The sequence below is a fragment of the Ammodytes marinus genome (genome assembly GCF_949987685.1).
Source record: "Ammodytes marinus genome assembly, chromosome: 19".
NCBI lineage: Eukaryota > Metazoa > Chordata > Actinopteri > Uranoscopiformes > Ammodytidae > Ammodytes > Ammodytes marinus.
In genome coordinates, this window is record NC_137223.1 from 12,902,682 (window position 1) to 12,929,255 (window position 26,574).

Below are 26,574 nucleotides of genomic sequence, written 5' to 3' on the forward strand. Positions count from 1 at the left end.
TTATACCTATGATATTTTTGGAAAATGCTCTTGGGTAGAGCCTCACTTTTAATATTAATATTATATCATATATAATATGAATAAAAGTTCACAAATACAGGCTCGAGTGTGTGCAGCTGTGTATGATACTCTTTCAGTACTTTTGTTCTATAAACATTTTAAATTTAATAATAACGGGGGATAATGGCTCCTAATGCACATCTATGTTTCTCTGCCAGCACCAACACAAATGTCTGAACAACACTGTATAGAGTCTATACAGGAAATACACCATGAGAATATTTTTTTTTCTATCTTTTAAATAATGCATTGTCTTGAATGGTGCCTAATTCTTTTTTGTATGAGACCAGACTATGGTGCGGACAGCAATTAGGTGCTGTTTCACATGTTTTTTGAACCCAGTTTTATTCAGATTTTTAGAGATATGCCCTGGGAGGGAGTTCCATTCAACCATAGCTCTATACAGCACTATGTGTTGTTTTGCATTTGTTTTGAAACCTTAACTACTGTAGTGATTCATTTATGTATGTGGTTTAAAAGCTGTATCAGAAACAAGTCCTGTAGGTTTTTCAGAATATACAGTAGCTTTAAAGCCGGTGTTAATGTTGAACATTTTATCTAACGTATAAATGAAAACAACTAGGCCTAATGCATAATTTGTGCTTCATACTTTGCTCATGTTTGAGATGGTCCTTATTTCAGTCTGACATCATCTTGCTGTAATGATGCTATTTCATGTTCAGCATCTTGTAACTGCAGCAATGGGTTCATGGTGGAACACTAGGGGCAGTACAGGCACAGATTACTTTTTAATTATTATTATTTATTTTTTCAAATTTGATCTCCATAATCCAGCTTTAGGATCTTATCTGAACACCAAACCTCAAAGTCAAAGGGTTTATCTGGTTGTAATACAATGAATGTGACCACAAGCCCTTTAGCCTCCAGAGCTCAACTTTACAACATCTCCTCTAACATTATCTGGGTATAAATATTCATACAAATTTGATAGAATAGTCCGCTGTTGAGCCACCAAGCTCTGTCATAAAACATCTGGGAAAGTAGGCTACTGATGAAATAATATAGAATTGGGACTTCTAACTTGTCAGTTGATATTGTGCTTTTGTCGTGCATATTACAAAAAAAAAAATGTACCAACCAAGACCTAGCCTACATTCTACGGTTCTACCATATTAACACAATCTAAGCACTGAAAATAAGAATAAAGCCTGTTAAATATAGGCTAGGCTATGTAATAGGCCTACTGCAACAATTATTAAGTAATTTGTTCGCTACAGTTAAATTGGTGGGCTTATTTTCTCAGAGAATCATCGTAGGGCTAGTCTACATAAATATGAATAAATAAAAGCTCAAAGCCGCGCTGACAGGGCGGATAAATGAAAAGTCCAGGCCAGGTCCAGCACATTGGCAAGACCGTCTCATAGTCTATCACACTTAAACGCCGCGAGTTGTATCTTAAAACAATTGAGGGATCAATTGTTAAATTTATTTCAACATAAAAAGCGGTCCGTTTGATTTTGGGACCAGTCGTGCCTGTTGGAGCGAGCTGAAATCAGACGGGCGGTAGTCAAACTGGTCCAATCTCCTGGCTGGTGACGTTACATTCCTCACATTCTACGTTAACGTGACGCTGCGGCTGCTGCGGTGTAGCCCCGCCCCTCACAGCGTCAACAACTGGATCCAGATATTTTGTATTTTCGTCAACTAGCACTGCTAGCGATTATTCATAGCCATCGTAAAAAAAAAACACGTAACCGACTCGGATGGAGAATAACACGTTTTTGTTCGCCTGAGAGACACCACCGTCGAGAGCTTGTGCCCATGTTCAACCAAAGCAGACGGAAGGGCCGACGAGAGAGGAGAGACCACCGTGCAAACCGTCTATTAGCCGCTTCTGTGAGCAGCTAACTCGGCTAACACATTACGTTAGCTGGCTGGTTGACAGCTGGTGCGGGTTAGCTGCGTGCCTTTAACAGTAACGTAGCCGGGATTCACTCCCCGAAACAATGAATAGTCTCTGACATTGGTGAGTATAACTCGTGTGTCATGACTTCGTAATTTCGTTTCACTGCATGTCGTTTGTTTTGAGTCGCTTCTGCGTTGCTTCGAGAGCTATCAGGGTCTGGCTAAGCCCCTCTGCTTGTTTGTAGCAGCAGCTGCACAGAGCCACGCCTGGGCCATTTAAATTCACGTTGATAACATTTACCTTGTTTATTTTTGGGCCGTCAACTACCTTACAATGTTCAGCTTGACATTATCTAAAGCTGACCAACTGTTTTTGTTTCACAGACAGGACCTTGGTTGTCACTTTGGAGAAACAGGAGCCCATACACTAGCAGAGGTGGGTCTTGGTGGGGCCGTCGGAGATAGAAGTGTGAGCAGCGAGACCGACTTGCCGATGCACCCCTGGTTTTGACCTGCCACAGCTGCAAATATGATGCCGGTAAGTTCTCCTACCAAAATAATAAGAAATTGATTGATTGATTTCTCCCATTTATTTTCTCGGAAGATCAATGCATTCTTAACTAATGATTGGACTGCTCGCTCTTGCACAGAATCCAACCTGTGTGCAAGGTGGAAATGGTCACACCTTTTTAATCTTGCTTTGTTGAGTTTGGGCTTCTTCATTCACATGGGTTAGCCATGTGGTTCCTCAGTCCCCCCAAAACATCAAAGTAACATATGAGGATGTGTTTTAGAAATTGAGAAACTATCAATGCACACACAATCTGTCCACATTGACTGCTCCTCAACTAATATATACGTGTGATAAGAGAACTACAGTAATAAACCTTTATCTTCTATTATTGATAAGGTATCCTATCCATACCGACAGGACTTACATTATAGTTACATATAAGTTATGACTATACATCAGTGCTAGTCATAACTTGATGAACAGGCATTGTTGTGGCTTAGCCGTTTGCTTTTTTTAGTACAATTAACTAAATGTGTTTCCCCTCCTAAGACTTTAGATGTAGATAATATTAATAAGACATGTTGCTCTCTACCAATATTTACTCTGTAATAATAGTGAAATTGTGTTTAAATATAGCTGTTTTAAAGCACCAGGTATAGGCTTTGGCATGCATTACATGAACTATTTTTGTCCTGGTGTGTTTTAACTGTTATTGTTCAAGACGCTCTGTGTTGTAGAGAATAGAATACCTGAATGGCGACCCCGTTGGAGTCACGCTTTGTCGGGGCTTCTTTTGTTATCTTTTGTGCTGAGAATGCACAGATGGGCTGTGGGAGACGTGATTGCTGCCCCTTTTTTGGCCTTCAGGGACAGTAATGTGAACTTAGACGCAGTATAGGTTTACAGTAGGTTCAGTAACATTTTGTTTGGCACCATGAAGAAAAAACATCAACTTCTCATTACAAACTACCAAAAGGGTTGGAAGTTCCCAGGAGGACACAGTGACAGAGAGGGGGGGTGGATCGAAACTGCATTCCAAATCACATACTCTTTCTTTTTTCTAGTCTACAATTGATCATGTAGTTTGCATGCAGTATTCATGAGGAAATTAGGACATACGTGTCCTTATTTATTTCTTCATAACATCTATACTTGAACTTGCCTCTTGCTTGCATATCCGTCGCACCACTGGTTATTTTTCACTCTGAGGCTCAGACGATGTGATGTAACTTCTGGTGCGCAAATGGATTGTGGCCCAAAATCGGCTAAAAAAAAAGCATGCTGGTTTCCACACTAAAAATCACTACCGGATGTGTAAGGTCATCCAGGTATTTTTGAGCATGCTGCATCAGACCACATGTATTGGGACATCTTAGATCTTTTGTCTACCATATTAAATAGCAGGGAAGTATGGGTATTGTAACCCATTCCTATATTCGCCACAGTGTGACTGTTAGCTCCTCTGTTGACGTTTGTAGCCTGTGGCACCGACAGTCCATCGGAGTCAATGAGCCAGTGGAGCAGAGAGGCAGGCCTGCATTTTGGTCTCGCGTGATTGCTGCAGCCAATGGGACCGTAGCTCATCTGGGGCTGTGTGGCGGTGTCCACTAATGCTCTGTTGTTAAGGGGGGAACTTTTGAGCTGAGTAGATTTGTCATGTGGCATTAATCTCAGACAGTGGAGCTGGGCAGAGCGTGATTTACAGGAAATGTAAACGTTGCGTCCTATTGTCACTGCTAACATTTTTTGCTGCTATGATGCTGGTTTAGAATAACATCAGCCGAGCCCATCACACTTAATTCATGAAGCACTTGCAATAGAAAAGTAAAACATTTAATGGATATGACTATCGCAGGTAGTCCCTTTTCTCCAAAGGGACTCTGAAAAGATGAAAATAGTCATAGTTATTGATTTATTTAACAACCTCCACCTGTTTAAGACTTCATCTCTCTTCCTTTCGCTGAAGGAAGTTTGTATTATTAAATAGTCTCCTTTTAATGCCTTGCTCTAATGCACATTAGTCAGCTTTCAGTCAAACTCCCTTCTTCAACTGCGGATTAAATCTTGTGGGGACCTGACATGTCCCCCTCTGTCCAAGTTCATGTTTTGTCTCAGTTTTTTCAATACAAAAGCAAAAATTCCAGTTAAAAATATAGTAAAAGCTAAGCCAGTGTAGTTATAACTTGGTTTATCCAGCTTAATAACGCAACATTTATTTATTATTTTTATTTGAACCTAATATATATAAATATTCCCCCCCCCCTTTTTTTTTTTACAAAGAACTTTCTAATTTTACAAACACACAATGCATATAATTTTTTTTTTGTTTCCCACAAAACCCTGTCCTTTGGCTCGTTCCAGTTTATTTCACATCATTTGTCATGTCTTTACCTCCTCTTTCCTCCATCTGGTTCAGTGCCATTTGAGCCCAAAGGGCAGTGCTTGGCTGATGAAATGTCTAGTCTACATTCAAGAATGTCAAAGGCATGTTTCTCGCATCCTAGTGAATAGTTGTCCCGGATTAAGCTCTTTTTGTGTGTGTGCGTGTGTGTTTAACTAAATGATAAATCAACACTGATCGTGGAGTGTTTTGTTGACTTGGTTTACCTACCTTCTTCACTGTGGTTACCTCTTTGTGTGTAAATCAGTGACAGTGTTTGCAAGAGGAAATCATTTCTCAAATCTTCCTGCTGGAGATCAGGCCAAGCTGAGCGTCCTCCGTTATCCCTCTCAAAAGTTAAATGATAAATGCCCCTATCTCCAGATGATGCCCACTGTAGCATTATGCCCCAGGCAAGAAGGATACTGTATATGTTCTCTAGTCATGTACAGCCAACATAAAGTATAAGGATGATCCCACCCGCTTGCCAGTCACAACTGTGGCCAAAGTATTCTCATTAGCAGGCATGAAGTCGTTCGTGTTACAGCCACTGGCACGACCTAGGGACAAATGTCCAACAGAAGGACACTGCACCCTGCCTCACCCACACCCACCACCCTGTGACTCCCGCTCTCCCTCTCTCCCTCTCTCTCTCTCTGTCTCTATTCCTCTCCTCCTCCTCCCTCTCTGAACTACACGCATAGCAAGTGTTTTTTTTTCCTCCCCAAGTCTCCTCCGCAGCACTTCTCCGATGCACACGCTGCTGTCGGTTTTCGGCGGTCCGCTCAGGGATGGCATAACAATTTAGTCTCATGCTATGATGAAGAGGTTTGTGACTCTAGTGCTGCGCGGTCTCGTTAGCCTCTCCAAGGAAAGCCCCATTTGGGCAAAGGAGCACCACCACCGGCCACCAAAGAAGGAGATCAGGAGGAAACGGAGGGAGGTCAGAAGAGCCAAGAACATGGGCAGACGCAGCTTAGTGAGGGCGGTTCGTATTGCTTCAGCGGTCAGTCAGCTGACTTTTTCTTGTGTTTTCAAATGGTTTGGTAGTTTTGGTATTGGTGCGAAGGTATTTTTTTTAATACATTAAAATTACACCCAAATTTGCACCTTTTGATCTATTGTCTGATTGGGTAATTGCATCGTGAATAATTGAAGATTTGTTATGACATTTTTTTTACCAATTTAATTATTTGAGTGCAGATTATAGTGGTTTTATTTTTCTATTTACTTTATTGCTGCAATATATCATTAGGTTTTTCTAACTTATTGAACCCTATAGTAAAAAATGTATTGAAATAAGAATTTCCACTGGAACAAATGCAAATAATTGCATCAGTCTTAACTGTATTCAAACTGACGTGTTTTTGCTGTCCTCTGTGTTTTTGTGTTTGCTTATTTTTCTCTCTGTCATATTTTGTGTCTTATTTTGCAACTGCTAGCACTCCAAAATCCCCAGAGGATTAGCAAAGTAATTATCTATCAGTGGACATAACATAACAAGTGTCCACTCTTACTTACAATTTCTTTCTTCAGTTTTATTTGCCATTTATTTTTGTATTACTAGTCTATCTCCTCATATCGCTGTAAGGAGCGATATGTAATCATAGATGGATGGATTTTGGGGTTTTGCGAAGGAGACCACATCGGCTCAAAACACTTGCCTCTGCTCCGGCATCATTTCATCAGACACAGCGTCTGAATCCCCCAAAAAATCTGAGTTTTTAGGCTCATAATTGAGCTGGGTGAATCTGCAGAGGCTATACCACAAGCTGTAATATTGTGTCGGATAGGCGGCTGCAGAAAATGTCAATGAATAACACAGCTGCATCGTTACACAGGGTGAGTCACTTTGTCTTGCAGAAGCAATAATCTATAGGTAGCTCAGCCTCAGCGACTGTACTCACATATTACGTGACGTTTGTGTAGACTGGCAATTATTGTAGCACTACAAAATGCCCCCTGACGCCACACATACTGTAAAGTTGTTATGCATCATTGAGACTTTATTGCAATGTGCATTGGAATATCTACTACTATTTCTGCATTTGTACAATACCTGCAGTTTAGCTGATACCTAAAATATTCTTTACTTGAACAGTATATTTTGGGATTTATTTTGTGTTCTTTACATTGTACTTTTGAAGTTTTTTCCTTGCAGTGGAAATGTCCACAAATCAACCACTGAGGTGTGTACAAATAACCCTAGAGTTAAACAGGTTAAAGGCAAACCACTCTTAACTGTTCTCTTTACTGGCAACTAGCTGAACTCGCACCTGAAATAAAGTCTTGTCTTTTGAAACAGAGAACCTTTGAACTTAAACTTCCCTCCAAACTCTTGGCTTTATTTGAAATATTTATATATATTCAATGTTTGTATCATGATGTCTCCACACTCCTGTTTTTCTGTGACACTAAAAGTGCGGCCTGTCACATGAAACAGGAAGGCACACCTCGACCCCCTAAAGTGCTTTTGTGCCAAAGAGAAAAGATGAAAATCTGCCTGCCATCGCGAGGATGAAAAACGCATTGGGTCGCTACTTATAACGCTGAATATAGAAGAGCTCATGGTAATCTGTTTGGCTTGTTCTTCATCTCCTCAAAATGTGGATTCCAAGAGAGCCAAGAAGTCAAAGTAATCCACATAGGTCTTTATGTACAGAATGATTTATCAATAATGAATTAACTTTTTATGATAATATTATTCCCTCTGTAAGGATCTCTAGCCTATTGTCTGGTTCATAAGATTTCAGCTAAAAAAAATTCACTTAAAATCAAAATCCAATATTGGTTTAAAAATAAAATCACAAGTTAATATCCGCCCCCCCCAAAAAAAAGAAAATCAGTCAGACTGAGCTGTTTGTTGATTATCTATCAGTCAACGGGCTTGTTAACCACCTAACCCTTTCAGCCCTTGTGTTCAAGCTGAAGACACAAACTATGCAGCAGGCAGCGTTGTATGCATTCGTCCAAAGGTCGTATCCACATTGCAGCCTCTTTGCCTCGTCAGCCTCCTTCACTGGTTGGCTGAGGATGTTTGGACAGACTCTTGATAGCTATGGGTACAAAGGAGCTTTCGCAGCCCTCTGAACTCTGAAGTGATTGCTCCAAGACGCCGCATTTAGGGTGAAGTTCATTTAAAGCCTTGCCCTTGTCCTAACATCGGTCAAATACTTCCCAAACACACTCAAGAGATTACCTAACTGGCATTGCAGAGGGTTTAGATTAGAACGTGTCCTGAAAGTCTTTTCTTGAGAACTTTTAGAAAGACGTAATGTTTGTGGTCTTTCTACTTTTCTTTTTTTTTCTACTTGTTCTTTTACTGTGAATTCAAGACAGAAGCATGTGTGGGCTTGTTTGGCTTTGTCACATCTCTCAGCCCAAACTGTGTATCTCCCTCGCTACAGCAGGCCCTAATCACAGCAAAACAGAAATGTGGCAGGCACGGACACGAGCGAAAATGTAGCACGTCAGCACACAGTGGTTTAAGCTTTGTCCTTAAACTAACACCATTATTGAAATCTTTTATTATTTAAAGTTACTTATATTATCTCTTTGACATATTTTATTCACTGCCATTGGGATTATGAAAGCCTCGTCCTGACAGTTTTTTTTTGCATCCCTTTTTCAGATGATATTGACGGTGTACCTCAGCGACGGGGAGCAGGCCGTGACTGAGGTGCCCATCACCCCGGAGACCACGTGTCGTGACGTGGTGGAGTTCTGCAAAGAGCCCGGCGAGAGCGGCTGCCACCTGGCCGAGGTCTGGAGAGGCAACGGTAAGAAGGGCGGCTCGGAGAACATGGTGTTATTTCGTTCAGTGCTCTCCTCTGTTCAACAGGAAGAATGGCAGGTGTCACGGAATGCATGTCCACTTTTCACACACGAGATAGATATTTTATGAGGCCTTCCCCAAAAAACGAGCACTTCCTTAAAGAAAAAAAGGCGGAAAGTGAGTGGAGAGGCCATAAATAAAGTTTCACACCGTCAAAGAGAAGAAAGGCCTGTATTAAAGCTATAGTGTTATAGCTTATGTTGCCCCATGAGGAATTCTGAGTAATTACAATAATACTTTTAGCGCTTCTACATGAGGTAAGCCTTCGGTGATCGCACATGGATTTTATACCTTCTGCTGTACGTCCAGGTTTTTACTAAGCATTTCAATCAACAACTCAAACATTTTGTGTTCACTTCTTGGAAGCTCCTGCACCAGTGTTGGGGGGCGACACCAGTATGGAAACGCTGCCAAACTGATAAATACTAGGGCTGTCAAATTAAAGCGTTAATTTCGATTAATTAATCGCAGAAAAAATTAACGCGATTAAAAAAGATTAATGCAGATTAATCGCACTTCTATATTGCCCTTTGACCCGGTGCTAAAGAGGTGAGACGATAGCGGAGCTGCACCTGTATCTTGCGGACACGGCCTGCACGGGATTAAAGAGTAAAGAAATAAGCAGGGGAAAGGGGCCGAGGGCTCGATGTTATGGGCTGCTCCGGGCAAATAAGCATGAAGGTAGTGTCTCGCAGTGTCTGTGCATTATTGATTTAGTGGGTGCCTAATTAACAATGTAGGTTCAAAACAGTAGGCCTATCTCTCAATCTTCCTCGTGTCTCACTTTTGTTTGCTAGTTGCGATCGTCTCAACGGACACCCGCCCCCTCTCACTCTTCCTAGCATATGCCTGTCTTTTTTCCTCCGTTGTGCGTGTGCGTCATTTAGCCTGCTTGTTTTTTTTTGTGTCTTCTTGCTTTCGGCGCTAGTAGTCCCTAAATATATTTAATGAGAGAGAGAGAGAGATGAGAGAGAGAGAGAGAGAGAGATGAGAGAGAGAGAGAGAGAGAGGAGAGAGAGAGAGAGAGAGAGAGAGAGAGAGAGAGAGAGAGAGAGAGAGAGAGAGAGAGAGAGAGAGGAGAGAGAGAGAGAGAGAGAGAGAGAGATGAGAGAGAGAGAGAGATGAGAGAGGAGAGAGAGAGAGAGAGAGAGAGAGAGAGAGAGAGAGAGAGAGAGAGAGAGAGAGAGAGAGAGAGAGAGAGAGAGAGAGAGAGAGAGAGAGAGAGAGAGAGAGAGAGAGAGAATAGGCCTACAGTTGTTTATAAACAGGCATCAAAGTGTCATATAAGTGTGCGATTAATTTAGATTAATTAATCACAGAGCCTGTAATTAATTAGATTCATTTTTTTAATCGCTGACAGCCCTAATAAATACATTTTTATGGAGCTGATAGGGGTAAATCCATTTAGTTTCAACTCATTCTACAATGGCTTGACTGTAAAGGACATTCATTTAAATGAAAAGGTACGCACTAAAGTTCTAACAAAAATACACTCTACCATCCCCACTGGCAAATAATTGACTTAATAAATGAAGTAATTATGGGTCAGAGAAGGGTTACATGCCAGTACAGTCCACAGCACTGTCACAGCAGATTCCACTCAGTCCAAGCGAGTTGCTCCCATCACCACAGTCGTGCTGACATACAGCTGAGATTGATGTTATCAGCATTTTTGGCTGAGGGCCACTCCCGTTGAAAACAACGTCCCAGCCAAGGGCTTTATTAGCCCACGTTATGCAATCATGTTCGGCTGGTGCCTGACAATCCAGCCGTCTGCCCCCCCCAAACCTCCTAAAACCTCTCTGTGTCTCTCTGTCTCTTTGCACACAAAGGGCCGTCCCTTAAAATGTGAACAATTTTTTTTAGCATTGTTCTTCAATCTATGCTCAACAAATCACATCAACCGATGACAGCATATTTTTTTTTCTTTTCTTTTTTACAGATTAAACAAACAAAATAGTTAATAAGTACATTAAAGAGCTTGAGAGTTGATGGTAGAGGGGATTTGTTACTTTTGTTAGAGCCAGTCTAGCTGTTTCCAGTATTTGTGCTGTGCTAAGCTAACCGGCAGCTAGCTGTTGCTTCATCATATTTAAAAGACTAACATGAGAGGTTTTCAAATCTAACTTTCAGCGTGAATGTGACCTAGTTATCCAAGTGTCAAACTTCTTCTTTGAACAACCTACAGGCACTACTGGAATGTTGCCTTTTTTAAAACTTTTTGGACATGTACTAGAAAACTATGACATTTGAAATAATCTATCTTTTTCCCATTTCCTGAACTTTTCTTCACTCTGTAGAGCGAGCCATCCCCTTCGAACACATGATGTACGAACATCTACAGAAGTGGGGGCCTCGGAAACAAGAAGTCAAGTTCTTCCTCCGGCACGAAGACTCGCCCACTGAGAGCAGTGATCAAGGTGCAATGGCCGCCGCTGTCTGTCAATGTTTCTCTCCCTTTCTCACCCTTGTACCAAGTCTTTTGAGTTTTTGCTTTCTTCAAACCCTCGAGCATGTGCACAATGCATTACACCTTTTACTCATGCATCACGCACACAAAAGATTCTGCTGATGGATTTGAGGTCAGTGTCTATGTGTGTGTGGACACATAAAGGATGGACACACACCAAGTTTAAAGTTGGCCAGAGATGGGATTCTGATCTGATTAACTTTTTCATATTCAGAACTTAACTGACTTGATCTTTGCAGAGAAAGTACCATCAAGAATACCTGGTGTTTTTTTTATAGGAGTATAGCAGAAGTGGCCACTTATCCATCTCTTCCTGTGAATGTTTTAAATCATGCACTCCCATCTTCCCATCAAGCCTTTCTTCTATATACATACAAAAAAAGATTTGAGTTATGTGGCTTTAGTCAGCAGTGCATGTCCCAGTTCTCCTCTGCCTCTGTCATGTGCAATCATGTCGGTGAATTTTCAAACTGCTCCTGACAATGGTTGTAGCCTCTGAATCTGCAGTTGTGTGTGTGTGCATGTGTGTGTGTGTGAGAGCACGGCTTTCGCTCGGGCACACTCTGAGTGTCTTCGTCCTGCCTGACTTTTTACGACTGTGACTTGTTTCTCTTTTTCAGGGAGTCAACAGTCTCAAGATCAGACGAGTCGCAGGGGTGGAAACACCGCAGAGAAGCACAATGAGAATGGGGTAAGAGCTAATTAACGTCATCGAAATGACTTTAAAATAATAATCTGCTTTTAATAACTGTCATTTTGGTGCCTCAATTACAGGGAAATATCAGGCCTACAGTGAAAGACTTTTATACGTTTATGTATGTGTTCTTTTGGACAAGTATATGTATAAGAAAAACCTGGAGAGAGTGCAGTTACACAAGAATTTATAAGGAGAGAGAGAAAACGGGAAAAGATAAACAAAAATCCAATCTTGTTTGGTAAGGGTTTCCAGGTCTGAGCAAAGCGTGTCAGATCAACAGTGAGCTATGTGTCTGGTTACTGGTGTAACTGGGGTCACAGGACTGTCCCACTCCCACACAGTACCAGCGTGTCCCTATCAGGTGAACCCATTGCTGTGCATGTCCAGCTCTGGCTTCAGGAAGTGTGTGTGTGTGTGTGTGTGTGCGCGCGCGCGCGTGTGCGCTGGAGAAGTGAATGACTCGTATAAGAGCAGCTCCTGCGGCGAGGCATCCTTTTCTCTCGCTCTGACCATCTGTCCCAGATTTCACAATAGTAAAGTGTTGCGGTCGAGGAATCGTAACTAATTCCACCTTGAGGCTGCATGGTAGCGTCCAGTGCAGCCCGGACATGATGGTGCGGTTGTGGCTTTTCTGTTTGCAAAAAAAATAGAAGATTGTAGCTGAGTAGCACAAGAGCACCCAGCAGCCATTTATTTTTATCCTGACTTTTTGACTCGTGTAAGTGTTGAGGAAGTTTTGTGAGGTGATGTTTACTTTCACAGATATAGAAAAACGCTACTAACCTATTAAAACCCACAGCGTGACGAGCTAAAACAGCCATTTTATTGTCACGGTTTTTGCGCCGTGCTGAGGCTCATTTGAGTTCCTTTCTAATATCTGATTTAGAGGATTATATCAGTCGGCCGGCATGATGACATAATGGCCCCTAAGAGGATCATTGCTTTGGGGTTTTTTTTTTCCACGGGCTGCGTAGCTCTTTTTCTCCACCAAGCAGAGCCGATCCTCTTCTAAAGATGGACACTGTAAAGAGTGGAGTTGCCTCAAGGGAATGCCACGGTCACAAGCATATTAAATTTTGTAAATTTCTTATAAGCATCACGATTATAGCTTCCATAATTGGTGAAGAAAGCTTATTGTGGCAGTATTGAAAGTTTTCATTTCTTTTGCCAAAAGGTGTTTAGATAACCAATGAATCTTTCATTTTGCAACGACAAATTGATTAACTGAGAAAATCGACATATTTATCAACAATGAAAATAGTCAATAGTTGCACCCCCAAATCTGGCCATGTCAATAAGCTTGAGTGCTGCTACTAGGATTGTTTGCATTATCCATCAATCTGCCATTTATTTTCTTGATAAATGGCAGATAAAAGCAAAAAAGGTCATTTTAGCTGGTGATCATTGATCCTCTCGCCGTTTCACATTTGTCTGATCAGCTTGCATTGAGGCTGCTGCCCTCCTTTTCCTGCTGGGTCGGGTGTTTCTGCTGTACCCTCATCATCACTGTGTGTGTGTGTGTGTGTGTGTGTGTGTGTGTGTGTGTCTCCGTGTCTACCGCGGGTGAATTGTCACCGATGACGCGTTGCCTGAGTGCATTTGAGCGTGGCTGTGTGCCAGTGGCTTCCCCCGCTCTCCTCTTCCCGTCCTCGGTTGAGCCTCAACTCGGTTAATCATGTTTCATTCAGACAAGATGAGTCACAGAGCTGTCTGCCTCTTCTAACAGACAAAGAGCAGTGCATACAATATTCATTCCTGTACTCACCTGGGTTGTATTTCTTGTTTAAAGCTTACATGCATGTTTTGGAAAACGCCATGCAATCTGCAAAGGAAAACACACACACTTAGCTATCAAATATATATTCCTGTTCTTCATGTCGTCATCCTTTTCTATGCCTCTTGCCAAGCACCTCAAATTTGAAACCAGTATTTTATATTTCTTCTACATTTCTCAGCCTATTATTGAAAAAGAGAACGCACTTCCCAAAAGCAGTGTTTTGACCGCAGCAACTGCTTTGTGGAAATTCAACAGATAAACACAGAAGAAAGAGTTGAAAGCGTGAAAGATGATTTTACTGTTGCTTCTACAGTACTTGGGCTTTCTGAAAGTGGATACACTTGATCTACCCCCTCCCCCTCTCTGTCCCCATCTCGTCTTGGTGCTTAAAACAATCCAATAAAGGTGAAAACACCAAATAATATAAAAAAAGACATTTACCAATCTGATCATTTACATCAAATAATGTCTCTTGAGTCAGTGTGGGTTTGTTTCAAAGACGAAAAGTTAGGAATTTATTGTGCAAATGGCTTTTGTGTGTCTTTGTTTTTGTGTTTTTTGTTCTTATGTAGTAACCTGTTATGCCAGATATTGACTTGTCTTTAAAAGTGTTAACAAGATAAACATTTACCTGAATGGTAAACTACAGGGCATAAAGATGCACAAAGATGCAAGACAATGCACGGCCTCCCGCACTATTTACTTTTTTAAGGTATTACTGAGAACAATTAAGATTTTCATCATTTGAACTTTTACTCACTTACTGAATGCTGTTGTTTAGTCTTGAGGAAAAGTCATGTATCCTTGTACTCGTGTGTGTGTGTGTGTGTGTGTGTGTGTGTGTGTAGGTGGGGAATCAGCGTGTTGAGCTCACGCTGTCAGAGCTGCAGGAGATGGCCACACGGCAGCAGCAGCAAATCGAGGCTCAGCAGCAGATGCTCGTTGCAAAGGTAGTGTGTCTTGTCTTCATTCCTCAATCTCACCATGATTTATTACCCCTGAATATTGTAATGGTCTTTCATTCAACATGGCAGATTGTATATATTATCAAGTACCCACCACAGCTTGTCACTTTTCACACATGACATGCATAGATAACAGGAAAAAGGTGCGGTGTTGGGGCGCCCTTAGCTCAGTTGGTAGGGCGTCCCCCCCGGGCCGGGCCCAGCAGCAGACCCGGGTTCGATTCCTGCCCGCGGTCGTTCTGTGCATGTCACTTCCCTCTGCCCCATTTCACCTCTGTCTCTATCAATAAAGCATGAAAAATTACAAAAAACATCTTTAAAAAAAATAAGGTGCGGTGTTCCATGTTGTTCGATCCTACAGGCACAGACTAGGCATTGGTTCAAGGCCTCAACAGGCCTGGAAGCTTCTATGTTAGAGAGATAATCAACCACCGTTGAACTGCTTTCGTCCAAAGAGTCCCACAATTAACCGAAACAGTGACAGACAGTTATGTAAGGAACGAGATGGGAGGCAGCGTGAGTCACTGTGCTAGTATTGTCCAGTCTGTCACATTTCACAGTTCGCTCTTTATACGAACACGTGCACAGACATTGCAATGCTGACTCGAGCCTGCAAATCATCCATGAATTTAAACACTAAGGAGACTTCACCAATTACAGCTCTGCAGTACTGATAAAAGATCATAATGGCAGGAATACTATATAAAACCTCTACATAACCAGCGCACCTTGTCGGTCATTGGGAGCTTTTCAGTACACTAATCAAGTCTGACCTCTGTGCGCGTGGTGCGCTGATCAGTTGTGCAGTCGACCCAGACATGGAAGAAGACTATTTTATTGGCTTTGTGTTGTGACATCTGAAAAGTAGGTCCACTTGAAGCCCTGCAGTCATTTGGAAACCTGGGCCTGTCATTTCCTATTTTAGGAGCTTATCTGGAGCAGTTCTCAGTTGGGTAGAGAGATGAAGTCATCTGACCCTGTCTTAAGCCTTCAGACAGTGCGGCATTTCATTGAGTGCACACAGTCATACGATTCAGCCTAGTTATTAGGTGTATGTGCCGCAGTAATGGGTTATAGGCATTGTGGTGGTGTGTTTCTGGTTGTGTATGTTTCGGCGTTTACTCATAAAAAAAAAAAAGCATTGCATGGATAAAATAAGGTTTCGTCTCAAGTGCAGGTAGCAACACAACTGTCAAATGTGTACCTTTTGTTGACCTGTTTGCGGGATTAAAATATCAATCTGTCTCATTCCGTGAAGGAGCAACGTCTGCGGTACCTGAAGCAGCAGGAGCGGCGCCAGCAGCAAACGGTTTCGGAGAGCGAGAAGCTGCAGAGGCTGAAGGACCGCGTGGAGAACCAGGAGTCAAAGCTCAAGAAGATCCGGGCCATGAGGGGCCAGGTGGACTACAGCAAGGTCATCAATGGCAACCTGTGTATGTATACTTTCTATAGGGATGCCGTTTCATTACACCCCAGTCTGTTGTTTCTGATCAGGCCTCCACAAAACGAAAAAAACTACAATGCGGTTATAAGCGCATTTTATTCTCTCAGTGCTGCAAACTTGAGTTAGGGAAAGAAAAGCCTGATCACACCTGAATATGTGGGATGGAAAATGTGCATTGTAAAATCATTTTTTTTCCATGCAACAAGCAGCAACTTTTTTCCTTTTTAGAAAGTACCCTTCCATGTGGATTGTGTATAATAAGCTGTATTTTTTTTTCTACTTGGCTCACTTTCAGCTGCAGAGATCGAGCAGGTCAGTGGTCTGTTCCAGGAGAAGCAAGTGGAGCTCCAGTCTGCGGTGCTGAGGGTGGAGCAGCTCAGTGTGCAGCTGGAGGACCTGCGCAGGGGAAAGCTCAACGGCATACAGACGGCCCTGGGCGGCCAAGTCACCGGCACTGCAGCCCTGGAGCTCCGGAAACTCTACCAAGAGCTTCAGGTACTGCCTTGTTAAAAAACTGTGAAACATTGAATGCTTTTAATAGGTCCCACTACATTTTCCAAATTTAATCCTCCACAGATCCGGAACAAGTTGAACCAGGACCAGAACAGCAAGCTGCAGCAACAGAAAGAGCTTCTGAACAAACGCAACATGGAAGTGACGCTCATGGACAAGCGCATCAGCGAGCTGCGCGATCGCCTCTACAAGAAAAAAGCTGAGGCACGTCAAAAAGAGAACCTCCCTGTAAGACTAAGAGCGCTCAACACATCTCCTCTTTAAGACTCTTTTCTGTTGAAAATGCTTCTGACGAAAAACACTCCCGTCTCAGTGATGGGTCACTCCAGCCTCTCCAAATGTTCACTTTTAATAATAGAAAAATTCTAAGAGGAAACTTGCAGACTAAAGGTTTTCGCTCACGTTCCCTTGGGGGAAACCATCTGCAGTGCAGAAAATAATTTCTTGTGACTTCAAAACTCCTTGGTTGTCTTTCCCCTCGCTGTCAAAGCTTCTAACCTACAATACTTTCCCCGACCTTCTTCATCTTCCAGCTGAACAGATCCAACGGGCCCCCATCCCCTCAGCCGGCTCCTGGCACTCTGGGCCGCGTGGCCGCCGTGGGGCCGTACATCCAGGTGCCTGTGCCGGGCCGACAGGAAGGAGGCTACACCATACCAGCCGATCCACTCAAGCCACACACTCTGGGCGTTAATAACCAAGCCAACCATGGACGCACCAAGTCAGGTTGGTTGAACACCCATAAAATGACATTTTACTTTTAAGAAACATAGTTGTGGATACTGGATGATACCAGGCCACCACAAATCAATAAAAGTTTATATTACATTTTGAGTGAGTTGCTCGTCTCATTTTCCTCATTAAAGGTGTAGTCAGCGATTCAGGATTCTGACAACAACAAAAAAACATTGACAACTAGCATTCTCCAGAATCACTGACTCCACCTTTTTAAGAAAGAAGGAACCTGGACACATATATATAAAGTAGGCAATAAGCATATGAGAAGTTCCCGGATGCAGTTAGAGAGTAGCTTTATCGCATGTAGTCCCAGAGGCAGAAGTCTTACCCCACTACACATCTTGCATGAAAAGCTTGTGATCGTAATTCCCCCCTGAGCCTCAACTATAACTCTTGTTTTCCCGCCTACCTGACCTCTCAGTTAACGCTCCGCCCGGAACTTGATTTCACTGTCTTCTTTTTTTTCTCCTCCTTCCTCTCTAACCTGGCTTTCTTCCTGTGTGGTGTGTACTGTGGTTCCCTTCCTTTTTTTTCTTCTCTCCTCCCCCTCTCACTTCTCTATGACGTGTCCTGTCTTCGTCACGTCTGTGTGTCGCTCGGTGTGTGTGTTTTTTTTTTTTTTGGGGGGTTCAACTCTTTGCGGGGCAGACGGTGTGCGTAAGCCTGCCGGCCCATGGAAGGTGTCTGATTTAGACATTGTTGTGGACCCGGTTCCCCCGTCCCTTCTTCCAGAGTCACTGCCGGGCACCGGAGCCTCCACTGGCTCTGACGGCCTGTCCCGTGAGTGCACAGTGCTGTGTTAAGCAGAGGGATGGCAGCTCCCTGAACCTTCTCTCTTTGTTTTTGTAGTAACAGGATCCTTAAGCCGGTGCTGGAGTTATTTTACTCCATATAACATACTTATCTTTAAAACATCAATCATGATTGGCCAGGAAATTAAAGACGGTCATAATTGTACTATTCTCAGTCATGCCTTGAGCCCCCCTACACTGAAAATAGGGAATTCAAGCAGCGCAGTTTGGTTTTAGACGGCTACGGGTGGTTGAGAACAATGTTATGCATTCTTGAATTTATGTCATCACCTCCCTTCGCCGTAGTCCGTCTGTTTACAACGGAGGAACGAGTGTTTTGACGTTGTGAGCAGCACTACGCCAAAGAAAAATCTTAATAGCTGGATCTGTTCTTATTGTTCAGTAATACAAACTCCTTATTTTACAATAAATCGGGTACTAAAGCACATGTCAAACAGTAGCAGTTGTGAGCGTTGATTAGTGATATTGGATTTCACTACTACGGTAACCCAGGCATTGGAATATTTCACGGGCGCTGTAGCCCTCTCTAAAACGTTGCTGCTTAAAGTCCCTTATGACTGATGTCTCACACTCCACAAACCAGATTCTGCTTTAAAAGTAATGGGAATGATTTCCTCCACCAGACAAACCAAAGCTTACATGCACAGCTGGGGATTCTGAGGAGTGGCCTAGCATCTGCGCCTTGTTAACTTGAACAATCACTGACTGAAGGAAGCGTCTTGTTGGCATCCTTAACGCTCCCCTAGTGGTGCAGCATTGAGCAACATGTCGACATTTCATTTGGAGTGTTTCCTCTGTTGTTTTGGCTAATGACGTCAATGTAGTGGGCTGGCTTCTTAAAACACTTTGTTGCCATATTGCCGAAATTTTGTCCCCCTAATCGCAGATGACATCACGCCCCATGTGAGGCAAGTGTCACTGATAAAGCACTGGGGATCCTGTGTGTGTGTTTCGCACACTTCTGAGAAGGTTCAATGAGTCGAGTGCCTGAATTAATTTTACATTTGCAATGCAGTACCAATGTTATTTTTTCATAACATACCCGGCCGGCCTAACCTCAACCTTCACATCACCTTCTCACAGCTGTCACTTTCAGTTGTCCAACACTTAACATGTCCAAGGAAACTTGTCCATGTTAATATTACATTGGATTCACTTAGCTAATGTCTTTCAAGCCGTTTCTTTTTAGACTCTGGTTAGTGTTTGTAAAACTATGTTTTTAATACTGTTTCATCTCTGCCAATGCTACATTTAAATCATTTTTAAATCAAAAGATTGCAAATAGTTTACATCCAAATTCATGTTTATATGTACAACAACCTTTGCTGTCTTTGTTGTCTTCCCTTTTCCATCCTCTTCTTTTTTTTTTTTTTTTGCCTACGCTTGCTGTCCCTATCTTGAGGAAGACAAACATTTACATAACATTACATTGCTTACTTGCATCCCTAACTCTTCTAATTAAGTTGCTATTTATCAAATAAACGAAATCACTACACAACTAAATACAAGTGCATTCATTGCCATCTTTGAAGGCTCAGGATTTTTGTCCTATTGATCGACAGCCCGTCTGGAAGCATTTAGTCTACATTGTTTTTGACAAAAACTTGGTACAGAATGAAAGTTTCAAATCCTTTGTGCAATAAAGGATAAATGTTGTGATGTGCCAGATGTTTCTGGCCACATGTAGAGAAAGGAAATTCTGAGGAAATGCCTGTTAGAAGATTTCTTAGAATAAGTATTTTGTAAGAGCACTGTATTGGAAATTTTCATATCCCTTTGATCAGTTTTATTTTATTATCAGTGTTTTAATTCAATTGTACATGAAGCCATTTTTTTTGTTATTGCCTTTTACTTCCTTGACCTGGAGAAGTAGTGGGAGTATACTGCAAGAAATTAAGCTTTTTGCAGGAACTGTTGTTTGCATTATCTCTGTGTGAAATATGCTGAATTAACATTAACAAAGCGTTTGTTTGAATGTCTGGTTAATAGGATAGACTACACAAAATCCTGAACCCTCCATCTAATACCAACCCTAGGTCAAAATGGTACAGATAAACATGTTTCTGTGTGTATAAAATTGTGAAAAGAAAACAAAAAGAAAACAAGAAAAGTTTTACCATTTAGACCTAGTTCTGGTGGACATGCTTGGTCACTACCCCTGAGTTGTAATACATTTGTAATACATTTGGTATTTTTCTCTCTTTTGCAACACACTGACTGTGTCCTGTTTGTTCTCTAGCTAATGACGCTGGTTGGCCGTCTGTAGGCAAGACCAGCACTTCTCTAAAGCCTCCTGAGAGAAAAGACTCAGGGACTGATACCCAGGCCAAGAGCCCTGCCTCGGGCTCCCCCATCACTCCAAGTGCAGAAAAGGTTTAGTCCTATTTCTTTATACCCCTGTTAATGTATTCAAAGATGTCCACTGTTTTTGTAGCTGTTAAGCTACTGAAGTAATGCTGCGTAAATAAGAAATGTTTTCGACATTAAGCTAAAATTCCAGAGCGTATTGATTCAATATAACCATACATTTAAATGTGGAGTCAGCGATTCTAGAGGAGGCTTATTGTCAAAATCACTTTTGTTCCAAATCAGTTAATAATTCCTCACAATCCACTACCTGTCCTGTACATACTTGTGTGAGCCTAGGCTGTGTATTAACACCGGCCTTTTTTCAGCACACACACACTTACTGATTTAGACAAAGAATTATTTTGACAACAAGCACTCTCCAGAATCACTGACTTCCAACTTTTTGACTTTTTTAAAATATAAAACATTGTTTTTAACGATGGATGTTTGCAAGTGAATAATTCATTATTCTTCACACAGGTGCTAGACTCTAAAATGTCTGTGTCATCCCCTGCCATATCCAAGCCACAGCCGCCCCCCTATGGCTCCCACCTCATCATTGCGAACCAAGCCACCACCTTGGATCGCCGCAAGGACGTGCCTCCTCCTCCCCCCCCTCGCCCTCTCCCCACCCCGCCGGCTCCCGCCTGGCCCCGCGTCCCCCCCACCACAGGCTCGTCCTCACAGCAGATCCAGCAGCGCATCTCTGTGCCGCCGAGCCCCACCTTCCAGCCTAACGTCCCGCTCTTCCCTCCCGGTCTGAGCGAGCGGCTGGATGCCCCCCCAGCCGTGGCCGTACGCCCCTTCATCCCTGACAGAGGGTCACGGCCTCAGTCGCCTCGAAAGGGCCCCACCACCATGAACTCCAGCTCCATCTATCACATGTACCTCCAGCAGGCAGCGCCAAAGAGCCAGCCCCTCAAGCCTGCTCTCAAAGCAGGTAAGCGTTTAGCTTTAGAAAAGGATTACCCAGTGTCTGAGGTCTTACTGTGAAAATACATTAGAGAAGATCACACTTAAACGTGCAATCAGCGATTCTGGAGAATGCTAGTTGACTAACTTTTTGTCAAAATCAGTGAATATCTCCTCACAGTACGCTAGCTGTGCGTACTGTGCGTGTGCGTTGGGAAAAGATCCAGTGTTAATACACAGCCTAGGCAGTCAAGTTACAGATCGTGAGGAGATCTTCACTGATTTTGACAAAAAAAAATTGAAAACAAGCATTCTCCGGAATCGCTTACTCCTATGATCCTATTGTAATACAGTCTGAAGCTTCAGTATTGTTGCCACTTTTTCAATGCAGTGTTGTCTTGAATAAATTGTGTATGACCCATGAGACTTGTATGAAGGGTACAGCAGAAAATATTTTCAACATTTCCCATTCATCTTGAATTATGTGAACTTGTGCAGAAAGACTTGTTCAATTCATCGACCCTGAGAAAGATGGACAAAGTAACACATAAGAATCAAATGATTGATGAAATGATGTCAATGCCCTTCATTATTAAATCAAATGTGTCTGTTTGTCTGTAGTATACGGGAAGCCTGTCCTCCCACCCAGCTCCACACCCCCGTCGCCCCTGCCTTTCGTCCAGGCGGGAGGGGCCTTCCCGCTGCTCCAGAGTCAACCCGGCAGCGAGGACGCTTTGGATGGAGAGTTTGACGAACAGGACTTCTTCCAGCAAGCAGAGCCCCTGGCCCCTCCTCCCAGTGTGGAGAACATCCCCAGACCGCTCAGCCCCACCAAGCTAACGCCCATGGTGCACTCCCCCATGCGCTACCAGAGCGACGCCGATCTGGAGGTGCTCCGAAAAAAGCTGGCCAACGCTCCGAGGCCGCTCAAGAAGCGCAGCTCCATCACGGAACCGGAGGGCCCTAGCGGACCCAACATCCAGAAGCTGCTCTACCAGAGGTTCAACACACTAGCGGGAGGCATCGAGGGGAACGGAGTCGGTGGATCGGGAGGTGGCAACGGCGCAGGTAACGGGACGCCGTTTTATCAGCCGGCCGCTCCTCCGGGTTATCCGGGAGGAGGAGACTCCATGGCTGACACAGACAATGGCAACCTGCCCTCTGAGACACCGCTACTACCTCCACCACTGGGAGCAGAGGAACCCGGCTCTGAGGCCCCGGCTCATTCTACAGACAGTAACGACAACCAGCCGCTGCCCTCGCCACCAGAGGGGCTGCTGGGAGATCCTGCTGAAGCGGAGGACGATGATGACGATGATGACGACCACAACAACAACGTGGGAGGATCTGAGGCGTTGCTGCCCAGCCCTGTGCTGGAGGTCACAACCCCAGAAGAGAGCGGCACTGCACTCTCACAGGCCCTGGTGACAAATGCATATACACAGAGACTATTATTATTACATTTAAAGGGTAATAAAGTTGTAACTTATATCTTTCCTCTGTTTAATCGCTACAGGACAAGCGCACAAACCTGAAGAAGCCAAGCTCTGAGCGCACGGGCCACGGCTTCAGGGTGAAGTTCAACCCTCTGGCCCTCCTGCTGGATGCCTCGTTGGAGGGAGAGTTTGACCTCGTGCAGAGAATCATCTATGAGGTATGCCCCGACTCTGTGCGCACATTTGGATTAATTTTCATTTGCACGACTCATATTTTCATCCATGTCCTTTTTTCTTTTCTTTTTTGGTCCAGGTGGAGAATCCCAGCACTCCCAATGACGAGGGCATCACGCCCCTGCACAATTCAGTGTGCGCAGGACATCACCACATAGTCAAGTTCCTGTTGGATTTTGGTGTGAACGTCAACGCTGCAGACAGCGACGGATGGTGAGTCCAAGCTCTCTCAACACAAATTTGATTTGACACGATCTGTTGTTAAATCCTTTCACATTTATATAATATATCATTATATTTCCCTGATTTGTGTTTTCATCATTTTGCTCGAATAGGACTCCGCTTCACTGTGCCGCCTCCTGCAACAGCGTTCATCTCTGCAAGATATTGGTTGAGTCGGGGGCCGCCATCTTTGCCAGCACCATCAGCGATGTGGAGACTGCTGCGGATAAATGCGAGGAAATGGAGGAGGGCTTCATCCAGTGCTCCCAGTTTCTATACGGTGAGAGATGATGTCAATATCCGTCCAAATCTCAGTCCAAGAAAAAACATGTTAGGCAACTTCGTTTTAATAATTCACAATAATTTTTTTCTGTTGAGATTTTGATTTTGATCTAATGACATTGTTATGTTGACTTTCTGTTTTGGTCTCTATCATGCAGGTGTTCAGGAGAAGCTGGGTGTGATGAACAAGGGGACGGTGTACGGTCTGTGGGATTACAAACCTCAGAGCCCAGACGAGCTGACGTTTAGCGAGGGTGACGCCATCACCATTCTGCGACGACAGGACGAGAGCGAAACGGACTGGTGGTGGGCGCGACTCGAGGACAAGGAGGGCTACGTGCCCCGCAACCTGCTGGGGGTAACAACCGAATACAATTATCTGCCATGATTCCAACTGCTACATTTTAAATTTAACTTAGATTGCCATGGGTAGGACATATAATCAGTGCATGGCATTTCTATTCAGGTTTTCTGATTTGTGTATCTTGATTTATTAGCTGAAATGGTAAGGCATGTTATCTATTGTTCCCTAAAGAAAAGAAAAGTTACTTGCTGTTCTCAATGACAGTTTGACCGATTCATGACTTGACCTATGGGCAGATTGGCTTGTTACATTTTGATTTAACTTATTATTTATCTATTATCTATTTATTTATCCGTTACATTTCTTAGGGGGAAATGAAGAATATATTCTGTTTGGGCCCAGTTCGATAGTCATGGTGTAAACAGTTTTTAAATAAGACATTGAAAAGAAAGTCCCTAAGATGTCATTGACAAAGCAGCATTATAACAAAAATTAGCTTGTCATTTCCGTCACGTTAACCATTTCTCCTCTCTCCGTTTTTGCAGCTCTATCCGAGGATCAAGCCTCGCCAGCGCTCCTTGGCGTAGCGTCTCACTCCACTGACCTCTGGCAAACAGCTGGACTCATGACACAAGCGAAAGCAAAGAACAAAGGAGTCTGGTGCACCGTCTTCTCCCTGTGGCCATAACCTCACCCGGCCTTGTGCTTCTCACAAAATCCCTTTTCTCTGACGCAGTGGGCACCGAACTCTTATACACACACACATTTACATCTGTACACACCTAAACGCACACACACACTGAAACACAAGCACTCCAAATGAGAAAAATCTTTTGAACCACTCACTCCTGACCCCCCCCCCCCCCCCCCCCACCATCACCACCTCTAAATCTCATTGCTCTGTCATTGTCCCAACTTTATTTTATCCCGATTCAGTGTCAGCTCTGTATCAGACGTAAACTGGAAGAATAAAACACTAACCTCTTGTCTCAGTATTTCTTGCAGTGTTCACACTTCTTCAGCAATCTCCCTAATGAGTTCACTGGTGGAACTGGTTTACATGAAACTAAATGGTGACTGGAAAGAAAAATCATCTTTAAGGGTGAGAGGATGTTAATTTGTCATTTGGGTTATAAGACTTAAAGTTGTTTTATTTATTGACAATTTGATCCCCTTGCACGCAAAAAAAATAATCCCGAAAAATGCGCTTTTGATTTTGTTGTAGTCTTGCCACCAAAGATGAATGCAGATTTACATATTTTAATTCTATTCCTCCCTAAGACCTTGCAGAATAGTTGAAGAGTGAGATAATCAGTTGTTATTTAACTATGGATAATGATAAACCGCCTCAAGGAGTTGATTGAAGTCCCTTCAGATACTCTTATGGATATAGAAAAATTATTGAAGAGGAGAAAATAAAAGAATGTAATAAGTCTTCAGTATTAACGACACAGGCCAGTCCGAACAAATCCAGCGTATTAAAGCAAAGATGGATATAGATTGACGGCACGCAAATTGTCATGAATCGCACTTCGAGTCCACCTTTGCAAGGTTTTTAAAAATATTTTCTCTGAACATCCCTGAAATGAAAAACTCATAAGCTGCAGTTTCCCAAAGATATCTTAATGGAAATGTGTAAGACATAAACAGTGTTTTTGCTTAACCAGAAAGTTTTCCAAAGTGAGAAAAGCTGCATCTGTGCAACATCTGTAGGGTGTGTATAATGGTTAAAAACTAAAAAGATCTCCTATCTAAAGTATTTAAAGTTTCACGAACTGGAAAAAAAGTAGATTTAAAACATTTTAGTTAAACGGTGAGCAAAGGTCAACTCCAAAAACAGAAATATGTCACTTCTTGAAGGTGTGATCGGCTCAGTGAATAATGATTAAGTATGGGAAATGTTTTAAATGAGTCTGGGCATGTATTTCCTTTATGCACCATTTTTGCTCCTGTTACATTAAAGCAGTATCATTCTCCACATGAAATGGAGAACTCTCAAATGTTTAATGAATTCCAGACACTGACATTATCATGGTGCATCCACACCAAACGCCAAAAAAAAAAAAAGTTTACCCCACTACACAAACTCAACACTTGAAAACACTTTCTCTCAGGGCCAACAATACTGTTGCTGACACTGTTCCACCACTAAACTAGTGATCATATTGCTATTTATCACTCAACCAACCTCAGTTTCATTTCAGCAAGTGAACCAAAACAAAGACAAAATCCCAAATTTAAAGAAAGAAAAACACCACGGGCATGAGTTATAGATCAGTGAAGAGGCGGTTCTTGTGTCTGAAATGTTAATGTTCAGATTCAGACGTTAAAGTCCGCTTCAGACAATCCTGAATTTTCCCAGTTCTCTTCCTCCAGCGGCCCCCCTTTCAGGTACATACCTTTCCAGTGACACAAACACACCTGTTTTCCTTCATGTTATCGGGCATCGAGAGCCCCATCAACTTATTCTGAACCTTGAGTGACTGTGTGGTATGCCAAGTGTGCTAGTTGCCCAGGCTTTTATCATAGCTTACCATGTACATAGTGTGAGGAGATGTGTAATATGTCTGTTTGCTGTATGGACAAGTGGGCTTTCTGTATAAACGCTGTACTCACACATTCAATTCTGTAAATGTGAACATTAAAACAGAAGCTCCGGCATGACTAATGTCTTTCAGTGTCTTAATCCAAATAATTAAGTGTTAAGTGGAAGTATTTTGGGAACCACTGGCTTGACTGTTGGATGCCTTTTTCTGTAATTTTT

The 26,574-nt window shown here is 42.8% G+C and overlaps 1 protein-coding gene across 1 annotated transcript; it reads left to right on the forward strand.

Annotated features, from left to right (window-relative positions):
* The first annotated feature begins 1,708 nt into the window (after positions 1 to 1,708).
* ppp1r13bb (protein phosphatase 1, regulatory subunit 13Bb) lies at positions 1,709 to 26,420 on the forward strand. The gene is made up of 18 exons (XM_080047836.1): positions 1,709 to 2,047; positions 2,311 to 2,464; positions 8,452 to 8,599; positions 10,956 to 11,075; positions 11,746 to 11,816; positions 14,448 to 14,549; positions 15,823 to 15,997; positions 16,304 to 16,503; positions 16,585 to 16,749; positions 17,055 to 17,247; positions 20,311 to 20,444; positions 20,901 to 21,360; positions 21,954 to 22,756; positions 22,849 to 22,986; positions 23,082 to 23,215; positions 23,338 to 23,504; positions 23,665 to 23,864; positions 24,356 to 26,420. Exons 2-18 carry the CDS (start codon positions 2,456 to 2,458, stop codon positions 24,395 to 24,397), a joined length of 3,261 nt encoding a protein of 1,086 aa, XP_079903962.1. The 5' UTR covers positions 1,709 to 2,047; positions 2,311 to 2,455; the 3' UTR covers positions 24,398 to 26,420.
* Positions 26,421 to 26,574: the final 154 nt, after the last annotated feature.